This window comes from Rhinolophus ferrumequinum, chromosome 26 (genome assembly GCF_004115265.2).
Source record: "Rhinolophus ferrumequinum isolate MPI-CBG mRhiFer1 chromosome 26, mRhiFer1_v1.p, whole genome shotgun sequence".
NCBI classification, from domain to species: Eukaryota; Metazoa; Chordata; class Mammalia; order Chiroptera; family Rhinolophidae; genus Rhinolophus; species Rhinolophus ferrumequinum.
In genome coordinates this window covers 10,069,368-10,081,403 of record NC_046309.1, presented here as the reverse complement: position 1 = coordinate 10,081,403, position 12,036 = coordinate 10,069,368, and the positions used below count along the sequence as shown (strand labels likewise).

The window sequence follows — 12,036 nt, the reverse complement described above, 5'->3', positions numbered from 1 at the left end:
TTAAAAATTATTTCAGGGTATTTCCGTTATGACATTAATACTTCATAGAAAGTTTGGGAAACATGGAAGAGGCAAACAAAGAAAATATAAGGGAATGGCAAATTTCTTGGCAGATGTTTTCCGATTGCTTGCCGGAAGAGTTTTATTGGTACACTCTCATTAGCAGTGTTTGAGCAGTCCTGTTTCTTCTCCACCTTATCAGAATTTTAAGGTTTATAATTTGATAGATGAAATTGGTATCTTACTTTAATTCCATTGATTTGATTTATTAATTGTACTCCATTGAGTTGTAATGCTGCCTTTTTCTCGTTAAATCTTATATACAGGGCTCGGTTTCTGAACATTGCTGTCTGTTTATTCTTATATTCCTGCCATATCTATTTAACTGCTATAACTTTAAATATATTTAATATGTGACAGGGCTAGTCCTCTTCATTGGTTTTTGTATTCTTCTGAGAGCTCTCTCTCTTTTTTGAGGGCGAAACAGTCCCTCATGTACGTAACTGCCTGTGTGTGACTTTCTCAAGAGAATACCTCCTATCCTAGCAATACCTCTTTCCTTCCTTTGACTTCTGATTCTCACTGTAATTCTATAATCTAGTGTAAAGGTAACAGTTTGCAGACCTGGCAAATGGAAAAATATATGTGTTGCATTTAAGCATGCATGTATGTTGTGTGTATATGTGTGTGTCTATGTGTATATACCACACATGTGTCTGCATGTGTGGTTAAGGTTGCCAACTAGTAGTTCTTGAGAATTGTCCTCGTTCTGAGATTATGCCCTTAGTGACCTTATTTAGCAAAATGAAATGGTTGCCTCCCCATGTTGGTTTCCAGAATTGTTTTTGAAATTTATCTAACTTGTAAAATCTAAAAATAGGGGAACCACCACTTTATCTTACACCATAATGACTCTCTTGGTTGTGATGGGATAGTAATAGTGTTGTTTTGTCCACTGAAAAGCATACAGTGGAGTCATAACTTGTGGGGGTTAGATTTTAAACATCTAATAAAAACGTGGCATTTAGTCAGAATTACCTTTGCAAATTACATAGAAAGTGATGGCATCACATTGGAGACACCTCTCAGTAAGTCCAGCATAACCATTTTTTCCATCAAACACTGGGGAAAATCACTATTTCTTTGCATGAAAATAAGATGCAGAAATTTGCTTTCATATAAGGGCCATATTACAAATCGGGTTGGCAAAGTATTTATTAGAAAGATGCTTAGAAAGTATAGTTAAATTTGAGTAAGTAAATGTGGATATCTAAAATAAGTGTTGGAGACTGAACTAAATACTTGTGGGGGTTTTTTTGTTTTTAAGTATTTTATTGGGGAACAGTGTGTACTTCTAGGCCTTTTTTCCAAGTCAAGTTGTTGTCCTTTCCATCTTAGTTGTGGAGGGCGCAGCTCAGCTCCAGGTCCAGTTGCCATTTTCTAGTTCCCTTGCGGGAGTCGAACTGGCAACCTTGTGGTTGAGAGTTCGCGCTCCAACCAACTGAGACATCCGGGAGGTCAGCGACAGCTCAGCTCAAGGTGCCATGTTCAATCTTAGTTGCAGGGGGCGCTGCCCACCATCCCTTGCGGGAGTTGAACCGGCAACCTTATGGTTGAGAAGGCACGCTCCAACCAACTGAGACATCAGGGAGCTCAGTGGCAGCTCAGCTCAAGGTGCCGTGTTCAATCTTAGTTGCAGGGGGCAGAGCCCACCATCCCTTGCGGGACTCAAGTTGTTGAACCGGCAGCCTTGTGGTTGAGAGCCCACTGGCCCATGTGGGAATCGAACCGGCAGCTTCGGAGTTAGGAGCTCTAACCGCCTGAGCCACTGGGCTGGCCCAAATACTTGTTTTAGTATTGTCACAATAATTTTAGCTTCCTGCTCACTTAAACTACTTATAACAAGCTTATAGTGTATAACCTTCAGAATGCATGTAACGTTTTATACCTGAGATAGAATGAGTTCTTTACATTGTATTTAGCCAGAGTTTAAAAAGGTGACATGAAAAGTGGAATCTACAGGAACTGGTTCTTGTTGTTTTTGTTTTGTTTTGTTTTTTTTAAAAACTTTAAAAAGAAGTATAGACTCACAAGAAGCTGCAAATATATTTTAAAGAGGTCCTTAGTACCAACCACCCAATTTCTCCCAGGGGTAGTATCTTTTACATAAATATAGTTATGTATACTTCACACAATACAATTAATAACTAGACTGCAGACCTTATTCAGATTTCATCAGTTTTTGCATGTACTCATGTTTCATTTTCTTGTGTGTCTATGTATATAGTTCTGTGACATTTTAAAAAATAAAAATAGTTTGGATTTTCAGAAATTTGCAGAGATAATGCAGAGTTCCTATATAGTCCTCACCCACTGTCCCCTAGAACATCGTACGTTTCTGTAGTGCGTTTTTTACGTCTAACAAACCAACATTGGTACATTACTATTAATTAAACTCCACACTATCTTCAGAATTGACTAGTTCCCCCCAATGTTCTGTTTTAATTCCTGGAGCCCACCCAGGATACCACATCACATTTAGTCATTATGGCTTCTTAGGCTCATCAAGACTGGGACAGTTTTTCAGATTTTCTTTTTGATCATTTTGACAGCTTTGAGGAATACTGGTCAGTTATTTATAGACTGTCCCTCAGTTAAATGTTTTTCTCATGGTTTAATTGGTCATGATTTTTTTTCTTATTGTTAATCTATAACTGGGGTAATAGGCTTTTAAGAGGAAGACCACAAAGGTAAAGTGCCATTTTTATCACTTGATATCAAGGATACATTCTATCAAAATGACTATGACTGTTGATGTTAATTAACCTTGATCACTGGCTGAGGTAAGGTTGGCCAGGTTTTTCACTGTAAGGTTACTTGGGCTCCTCTTCAATCTCTGCTCTTTGGGAACAAGTTCTTAAGCACAACTTACATTCAGGGTTTTGGGGGAACTTAGATTCAACCTCCTGGAGAGGGGATTATGTACAGAAAGTATTTGGGATTCTGCCAGTATGTATTTTTTAACTTTATGGAAATAGCATGAATACTGAATCAGTCTAACATATCTGTTCTTTGCAGGGTGGGAAACCCCGTAAACACCGGAAGGATCGGCTACAAGATTTAATTGATATAGGCTTTGGCTATGATGAGACAGATCCATTTATTGATAACTCAGAGGCTGTGAGTAATGTATCTTTAATATAGCAGTAATTCTTGTTTGTTTGGGATAGTTCAAGTCAAGGGTAAAGTAAATAAAATAGTTCAGTGAATGTTTTTACAAACTAATCCCCTATTGATGTACATCTAAATTGTTTCCAGTTTTATGCACTTACAAATAATTGAGCATCTGTGTACATTTATCTTTGTGTACTTGAGTAAATATTAATCATAGAGTGTAAATACATGTGTAGGATAAATTTCCAGCAGTGGAAATTTTTGATCAAAGGGTATTTACATCTTGAATTTTTGTTGATACTCCCAAACTGGGGCCAGATGTGTTTTGAAATGACTTCCAGATAAGAATCATTTGATTCTAAAGATCGGAACTAATGGGTTGAAATTAATTTGGCAGACATCTTTAAAATGTGCTTACATTTCCTTATTGCTGCCAAGACTCACTACAATGGTGGTGATTAAATGCCAGCATTTTCACAGTGTGTCTTGACCGAGTCCTACAGTTTTCCCCTGGAATCCTCCTCTTTCTCTTACTAGAGGAAGGGGAATTTAAGAGAGCCTTTAAGGACTATGGCAGTCCATTGATCACCTAGCAAATGAAGGAGGACATGTTGTGTTTTGGGGTAGGTAAGGTACACATACATGTTCTTACATCCTTCTCAGTGTACTATTCTAAATGCTAGGATTATAATAGTCTCCTTATCATGCGGTGATTATGTAGGATATACAGAAAGTGACACGAAGGTGACTACCGCATTTCCCCGAAAATAAGACCTAGCCGGATAATCAGCTCTAATACGTCTTTTGGAGCAAAAATTAATATAAGACCGGGTCTTATACAATACTATATTATATTATATTATATTATATTATATTATATTATATTATACCCGGTCTTATAGTAAAATAAAACCCGGTCTTATAATATTACATTATAATATTTTAATATTATATTTTACTTATAGTAAAATAAGACCAGGTCTTATATTAATTTTTGCTCCAAAAGACTCATTAGAGCTGATAGTCAGGTTAGTCTTTTTCCTTTTACTGTAGTGTTTGGTTTTATAGGGGATGACAAGCATATGGTGGTAGGAGAGTGACAGGAAGTAACTTCCAGCATGAGGCCTACTGGATACCCTATCATACTTCTGAGATGTTTTGATAGCCTGACATAAACTATTTTACCATCCCAGGCAGCCTGGTCCTGTCAGACGTAAAATACTGACAATGACCTTTTGAGTAGAGAGGTCTTCCTGTTACTGAAAAGGTTGTCAATCAGTAGGTTAGGGCATGGGATATTTTGAAGAGTCTTGAACTTGATTTGGAACTGAAGTCAAAAATCCTCGATTCTAGATCTGACTCGGTCAAAGTTTCTAATAAGCCATGGACCAGGATCAAGTCTTTTTTAACAGCACCCACTTTTTTCTGCTGTTTGGCTTGCCCAGCAGAATTACTCTGAGACTGAATAAGATAATGACATGCTGAAAAGCATAAAGAATATGGAAATCATTAGTATTACTGTTAACTTGTATGTAAATTAGATTTTGAATTCTAAATAACCCAAGAAAGAACTTAGCCATATATATAAATGGGCATTGCATGTACTGAGGCTTACATAAATAGCATTTTTTTTCATTAATAAACTTAATTTTTTTAGAGCAGTTTTAGGTTCACAGCAAAATTGAGCAGAAGGTACAGGGATATGCTATCTACTCTCTGTCCCCACATATGCACAGCTTCTCCCATTATCAGCGTTCCCCAAAGTCCATAGTTTACTTTAGGGCTCACTCTTGGTGTTGTACATTCTGTGGGTTTTGACAAATATATGATGGCGTGTATCCACGATTATTATACCATACATAATAGTTTTACTGCCCTGAAAAACTCTGTTCTGCCTGTTCATCTCTCCCTATCCTTTGGCAACGACCAATCCTTTTACCATCAACATAGTTTTGCCTTTTCCAGAATGTCATATAGTTGGAATCGTACAATATGTAGCCTTTCATAAATAGCATTTTAAATATCTTCTTTTGTAGCATTCAGAATAAAGATTTTTCAAACTGACTTTTGCAAACCATAATTGGATTATATATCAACTTAGAGAGTGTGGACAGCATTTTTAAAGAAAATGAAATAGAATAGAATAACAACTGTCATAGTAAATCACTGGTAGATTATGTGATTTTTGTTATGGGTGTGTATATATACACTGGATTTTGATGTGTAATGTGTTTTCTGCTTGGGTTGTGAAGAAAATTTGAAAGCCACAGCTTTATCGAATATGGATGAATTCTGTAGGTATAAGTTGTATAAAAGTTACACAATTAGTTGCTGATATTTATAGGACAAGGTATGTCACTGTTTTACAAGAAGAAATTGAACTAAAATTCAGGTTTATTGACTTGCAAAATAATCTTGCATTGTCGTCCTTAACAGATTATTTGGTTCTTTTTAGGAGACAATTCAGACATAAAACAATTATGATTCAACCAAATGATTCTCTGTTCTTTCATTGATTACATTGCCAGTGGGCTCTTACTGTTCATATGTTATTTGATAGTGGCAATAATCTGGTTACAATTAATTTTCAGAATCATGTACTAACTGCTATAAATAACTGAAAATAAATGCTTTTGAAGATTAGTCATAGGCTTACACTTAAATACTGCCGAGATTTAAAAAGACTGAAGGAAAATGTTTTTTTATTATTAATAAATAATAATACCAGGCATGAATAACACTTTTATTTAGGTTGTATTTTAAAATTTCACTACGACTTTGTGAAATAATAATTTTACTGTTTTACAGCTTCACAATATTAAGTGATTCGTTCTGCATCACAATCGCTAGTCATTGGCAAAGGACCTAAATCCAGGCCTTCTGATTCTCAAGTTCAGTGCTCATTGCCTCCTAACACATTCTACTTAAAAGGATAAATTAAATATGCATAAAGAGTTTGTTGTACTGAATAGCATTCTGGTAGGGAAAGCTCAGCAGAACGCTGAAGAAGGCAGATATTGAGAACGTCCACACTGCCTGGTAACCTGGTGACGGGGTGTTTCCCACGTGAGAAGCTGCTTGGTGGAGTGGATGGGTGGGGAGTCAGCCAGTGACTGCTGTAAACTAATAAAATTACTCTGGCAAAGTTCTTGACCTCTCTGAATCTGTACTTCACTTATAAAATGGGAAAATATTTTCCTTCCTTACCTCACAAGGGTATCAGGAAGACCAACAAATAATTTCTGTTATAAAGCACAGAAAATTATAAAGCAGTATACAAAAGGTATAGGTGTATTTATGTTATCACAATTACACACTTTCAAAATAATTACTACAAAGTCTTTTTAGTTTTAATCCTTTACTCTTCTCATCGCTCCTTTACTTGCAGATGGTACTGGACCCTTTTTGAAGGTCTTGCCTGTAGAGCTTTATAGTAGCCCATGAAGTGGAGCAAGAAGGAGTTCAAGCCTTTTTCTTTTTTTCTTTCTTCATTTCTTTTTTATTTAATATGATTGAACCAGGTATTTCTTTTTCCATTCTGAATATATTTTAAAAGGATGCAGGTTAAAAATCACAACTTCTGTACTTAGCCTTAATATTCTTGCAGTAACTAGTATGTTATGTATATTTCTTGCCCATGGCAAAGATTTGTCTTTAAAAATCTGAATTTCTTAAACACTAATTATATAATATGAAGAACCCTTACGTAGAGTTCTGGGGACCCCAGATAGCAGGTATCTTGCTTCTATTAGACAAATAATTTCTTTTTTCTCTCCTACTATAAACACCTTCATTTGGTTAAGATTGACCTTCATTTAATGGTTGCATGTTGTTCATCCTCATTAAGTGAGATAATGATAAATTTTAAAATCCGTGCTTCGAGGACATTCAGCTTTAAGGGGTATTCCAGGTCAGCCCTTCAGTCTGATTTAGGCAGTTTGAATGTCTTGCTCCAAGCAAAGTGTGTAGCTCATCTTGGGCCGCCGTGTGTGCCTCCTGAACTGGGCAATTCTTTTTCTCCTTCCCTCAAAACACATACATGTTGTTCTTCTTTCAAATGTTTTAAAATTTTGCCACTTAAAAGCTTAGAGCTAAGACAGAAGAAATACTTTATTTTTTTACAATCTCCTTATGAATAAAATTATATACTGATAAAGTAGGAAATGAAATTTGTTATTTGGACATTTAATCATCTGTTTTAATTTGTTTCAATTTCTCTTTACAATCATTTGTCATTAAGAACAGTAGCAGTGGTCCTTACTTAAATTTTTCTCAGCAGCTAATATATTTAGAATTTGCTTCATTATTCCAGAAATGCCTTTCTAATAAACACTGAATGATCAGAACTTATTTTTCTTCCAGATATTAACTTTTTCTAAATTCATTCTACAAACATTCTCATTGCAGTCAGTTTTGCAGGTAGGATTTAAGGAAGATGCTGACATGGTAATTGAATTTCTTCGATATATTTATAGAATTAAAGATAATAAGCTATATCTGAAAACTTCTTTTTTTAAATCTAGTATGATGAATTAGTTCCTGCTTCTCTAACAACAAAATATGGAGGCTTTTATATCAACACTGGCACTCTTCAGTTTCGCCAAGCTTCAGATACTGAAGAAGATGATACTACAGACAACCAAAAGCACAAGCCACCCAAAGTGAGTTTATTCAGCATTGCAACAGTAATGAGAGCATTCCATTAATAGAATATACTTTTTGAATTTTAACTTGTGCTTTACACTGTGAATATAAGGAAAAGAAAAATGCTAACAGTTGTTTAATGAATCTGTAGTTAATTACATGCTTTAAAGTAAAATTATGTAGATATGGGCAAGTTGATATTTATATCATAGTAGAATTATGTTTTCTTTTAAAACTTCTCTCTCCAAATCTGGTCTAATAATCTGTTTCTGGGCTATAGTTAAGTTTCTAGGACATGTTAAAACTTGGTATAGAAATGACTGGGGTTTCTTTTGTTTTTTGTAGCCTTGCTCAAGCAAGGCCTCAAAAAATTTCACCACCAATCCTTTAGTGTTCCTCTCTAGGGAAAAATCTGCTTAAAGACAGAAGATGTTCTTTTTCTCTCCAAAGAGAGGCGACACTATTAGAAATGAGTGTTAATAGCCTTTACCTTTCCTAAGATGTGATTTGTAAAGCAAATTCTATAGAATATATATATAGTTTGGGAAATAGAGAATGTGTCCTTAGATAAGTGTTTTGTGAGGTATGGTCCAAAAACATACTTGTACCAGAATCACCAAAATGTTTGTTAAAAATTGCAGATAGCTGAATCAAAACTAAGGGTGGGAGTACTCCTGGACCCCAAGAATCTGCATTTTTAGCAAGCAGTTCTAATGCTGACTGAAATTTGAGAAAAAAATACTGCCCTGGATGCTGGATTGCTAACATCAGAGAAAAGCATCAGTACTTAGATAAGTGATGCATTCTTATATCATTTTGCAGATTCCCAAAATAAAAGAAGACGATATTGAGATGAAGAAGCGAAAGCGGAAAGAGGAAGGGGAAAAGGAGAAGAAGCCAAGGAAAAAAGTACCGAAACAACTGGGGTACGTGAAATTAAACATAAGAGAACCAGTGTCATAATATTATTCACATTAAATAATTTAGCTTAGCTGGGTCTAATTTAATACACTTTGTAAATATCAGTGACCTACTAACTTATATTTTAATATTTTTTTATTAGTAAGAAGTCTTTGTTGTCTTAATCGAGACAGTGTATTAGATCAGATTTGCAAATTGGTTCATTAAGTATTTTGCTTATTACAACTTTTACCAACAAGAACCAGTTTGTAAAGGTAACAACATTGAACAAATCATTTTAATCTTTTCCTACTAAAACTACACTTAGATGTCTGGGGATTGAGGATTGGCAGTCTATGTAAACAATTTATTGTTTGTTTTAATCTAAAACAAAATATTTTATTTAGCTATCCTTAACACTTGTGACTTTAGCTAATGATATTGCCTCTAAAAACCAAGTACAAGATCTCAAAAACTTTAAATCATAAGAATAAAATGTTTGTATCATGCATTCATAAAACTACCAATTTCCCCTGCCTCTAAGGCTTTTTTTGAAAAACTAAGGTACAGAAACTTGTAAGAAGCTGGATATCCCTCTCCTCCCGAGCAGGGGAAACACATGTAAATTTTGGGCTGTCAGTATCCAAAAGTTTAATGTAGGGAGATATTTATCCCCTTCTGAGTATGAGATTATAGTGATCCTTGAGTCGTTAAGAAATTATTAAGAAAAACATACATACTACTAAGTGTTATTTTAAATGTTTTATTATTTACAAGTAAGCTTCTTTGGGAGCAGAAACTATAAGTAATGCCTTTTATTGAATTTATCATTTTCTCAAATTTATAACTTATTCCGCAAATATTTATTGAATACCTATTGTAAACCAGGCACTGTTCTGGTTTGGATGTATATCAGTAGTGAAACATGGAACTGCCCTCAAGGTGCTGATAATCTTTTAGGTTCTGTAATGCACATAGAAGCACATAAGCCACGGAATTTAGAAAAGATTTCATCTCTCCCTGATTGCTTCACACAGCTGTTCATAGAATGGAAAGTGAAAAATGATCAGAAGGTAGGGTCGTAGTGATGAATGAAGGCTCGCAGATTGATAAGAGGATTTTATATTTCATTGGCAGTTTGCAGCATAAGCCACCTGGGTTACAAGTTTGAAGGTGTACTGTGTATGGGCTTCACCGGTTGTAAGGCAACTGTTTTCAGCAAAAGTACATTTCTTGCTTTAGTTAATTCTTTAGGTGACTGCTTTATAGATGTGCTAAAGAATGTGAACATTCCCAAAAGAATAGTAAGTTAAGCTGAATAAACCTGAGCTATATTCAGCTTTGTTTCTTTCTGTTGACTTTATTCCTTTCATTTTCTTCACTCAAATGTCCGTTTACCTATTTACCTTTCATAAGTGACAATCTAGATAATGATGAAGACGCTATTTTAAAAGTATAATTTAATAAGAAATTTGCTCTCCCACCTGTCACATGATTGTTTTAATAATCCGTGCGTACTTGTTTCCATGGGTCTTTAATGTTTCAAATCATACATCGCCTAACTGATTACTTTTTTCTTCACAGAGTTGTGGCTCTAAATTCACACAAATCTGAAAAAAAGAAGAAACGTTACAAAGATTCTCTTTCTCTAGCTGCCATGATAAGAAAATTTCAGAAAGAGAAGGACGCGTTAGATAAGGAGTCTAACCCGAAAGTCCCCGCCAAAGTCCCCGTGAACTTAATGACCACTGCTCTGAATAAACCCCCCTCCACTGCTGTAGCGTTGGGAAATGACGTCTCAGACTTAAACCTGAACAGTGCTGATCCGGACCTCCCCATTTTTGTTAGCAATGAACGTGAACTGTTTCAGGAAGCTGAAAGTGCCCTAAAGATGCTAGATGATATCGACTTTGACAGATTACTGGATGCTGCTTCTGATGGTAGCCCCCTCTCTGAGTCAGGGGGAGAAAATGGAAACACCACCCAGCCAACCTATGCCTCTCAGGTTATGCCCAAGGTGGTACCTACACTCCCAGAGGGTCTACCGGTCCTCCTTGAAAAACGTATTGAAGACCTCCGTGTAGTAAGTGGAATAATGCTCCTTACTTTTTTATTTGCTGCACAGATATAACAATAAATGTTTTTTTAAAGATAAAAATAATAACCCACGATCCCAATACTCAGGAAAACAACAAACTTTTAATTTCCTTTTACTCCTTGACTCTAAAGCCTATATATATAGGCATTTGTTTTTTGTTTATTATATTTATATTTACATATTTAAGTATAGTTGGTATATGTTATCTTCAGGTGTACAATATAGTGATTCAACATTTCTGTACTTTATGAAGGGGTCACCACACTAAGTCTAGGAATCATCTGTCCCTGTGCAAAGTTATCACATTGTTATTGACTGTATCCCCCTCCATCTTTTTCACCTGTCCCTCCACCTCCCTCCCCTCTGGAAGCCATCAGTTTGATCTCTATTTCTGTGAGTCTGTTTTTGTTTTGTTTGTTCATTTGTTTTTGTTTGTTTTAGACTCCACATATACCCATAAGTGAAATCATAGGATATCTGTCTTTGTCTGACTTGTTCCACTTAACATAATACACTCTGTGTCCATCCATGTTGTCGTAAATGTCAAGATTTCATCCCTTTTAATTGCTGAGTAATTGTGTATGTATGAATTCGTATGTGTGTGTATATACATTAATTGATATATTCATGGATACCTAGGTTGCTTCCATATCTTGGCTATTGTGAATAATGCCACAGTGAACATAGGGGTGCATTTATCTTTGTGAATTAGTGTTTTGAATGTCTTCGGATAAATACCCAAAAGTGGAATCACTGAGTCATATGGTACTTCTAATTTAATTTTTTGAGGAATCTTCATACTGTTGTCCATAGTGGCTGCACCAGTTTACACTCCCACCCACAGTGCATGAAGGTTCCCTTTTCTCCCCATCCTCACCAACACTTGTTTATTGACTTTTTGATAAACCATTCTAACAGGTGTGAGGTGGTATCTCACTGTGGTTTTAATTTGCATTTTCCTGATGATTACTGATGTTGAGCATCTTTTCATATGTCTGTTGGCCATCTATGTGTCTTCTTTAGAGAAGTGTCTATTTATCTCCTCTGCCCATTCTTTGATTGGTTTATATTTTTGTTACTGAGTTGTATGAGTTCCTTATATATTTTGGATATTAACCCCTTATTGGATATATCATTTGAGAATATATTTTCCCATTCAGTACATTATGTTTTAATTTTGTTGATGGTATCCTACACTGTGCGGAAGCTTTTGGGGGGGG

General features: G+C 35.5%; 1 protein-coding gene across 3 annotated transcripts in view; it reads left to right on the top strand.

Annotated features, from left to right (window-relative positions):
- Positions 1–12,036, top strand: part of UBN2 (ubinuclein 2) — an 81,839-nt gene that overhangs the window by 13,429 nt on the left and 56,374 nt on the right. For all 3 annotated transcript variants that reach the window (XM_033098592.1, XM_033098589.1, XM_033098591.1), the window contains exons 3-6: positions 3,079–3,180; positions 7,698–7,835; positions 8,641–8,744; positions 10,303–10,801. In XM_033098592.1, the coding sequence (XP_032954483.1) occupies positions 3,079–3,180; positions 7,698–7,835; positions 8,641–8,744; positions 10,303–10,801 (843 nt within the window). The remainder of the gene's footprint in view (positions 1–3,078; positions 3,181–7,697; positions 7,836–8,640; positions 8,745–10,302; positions 10,802–12,036) is intronic.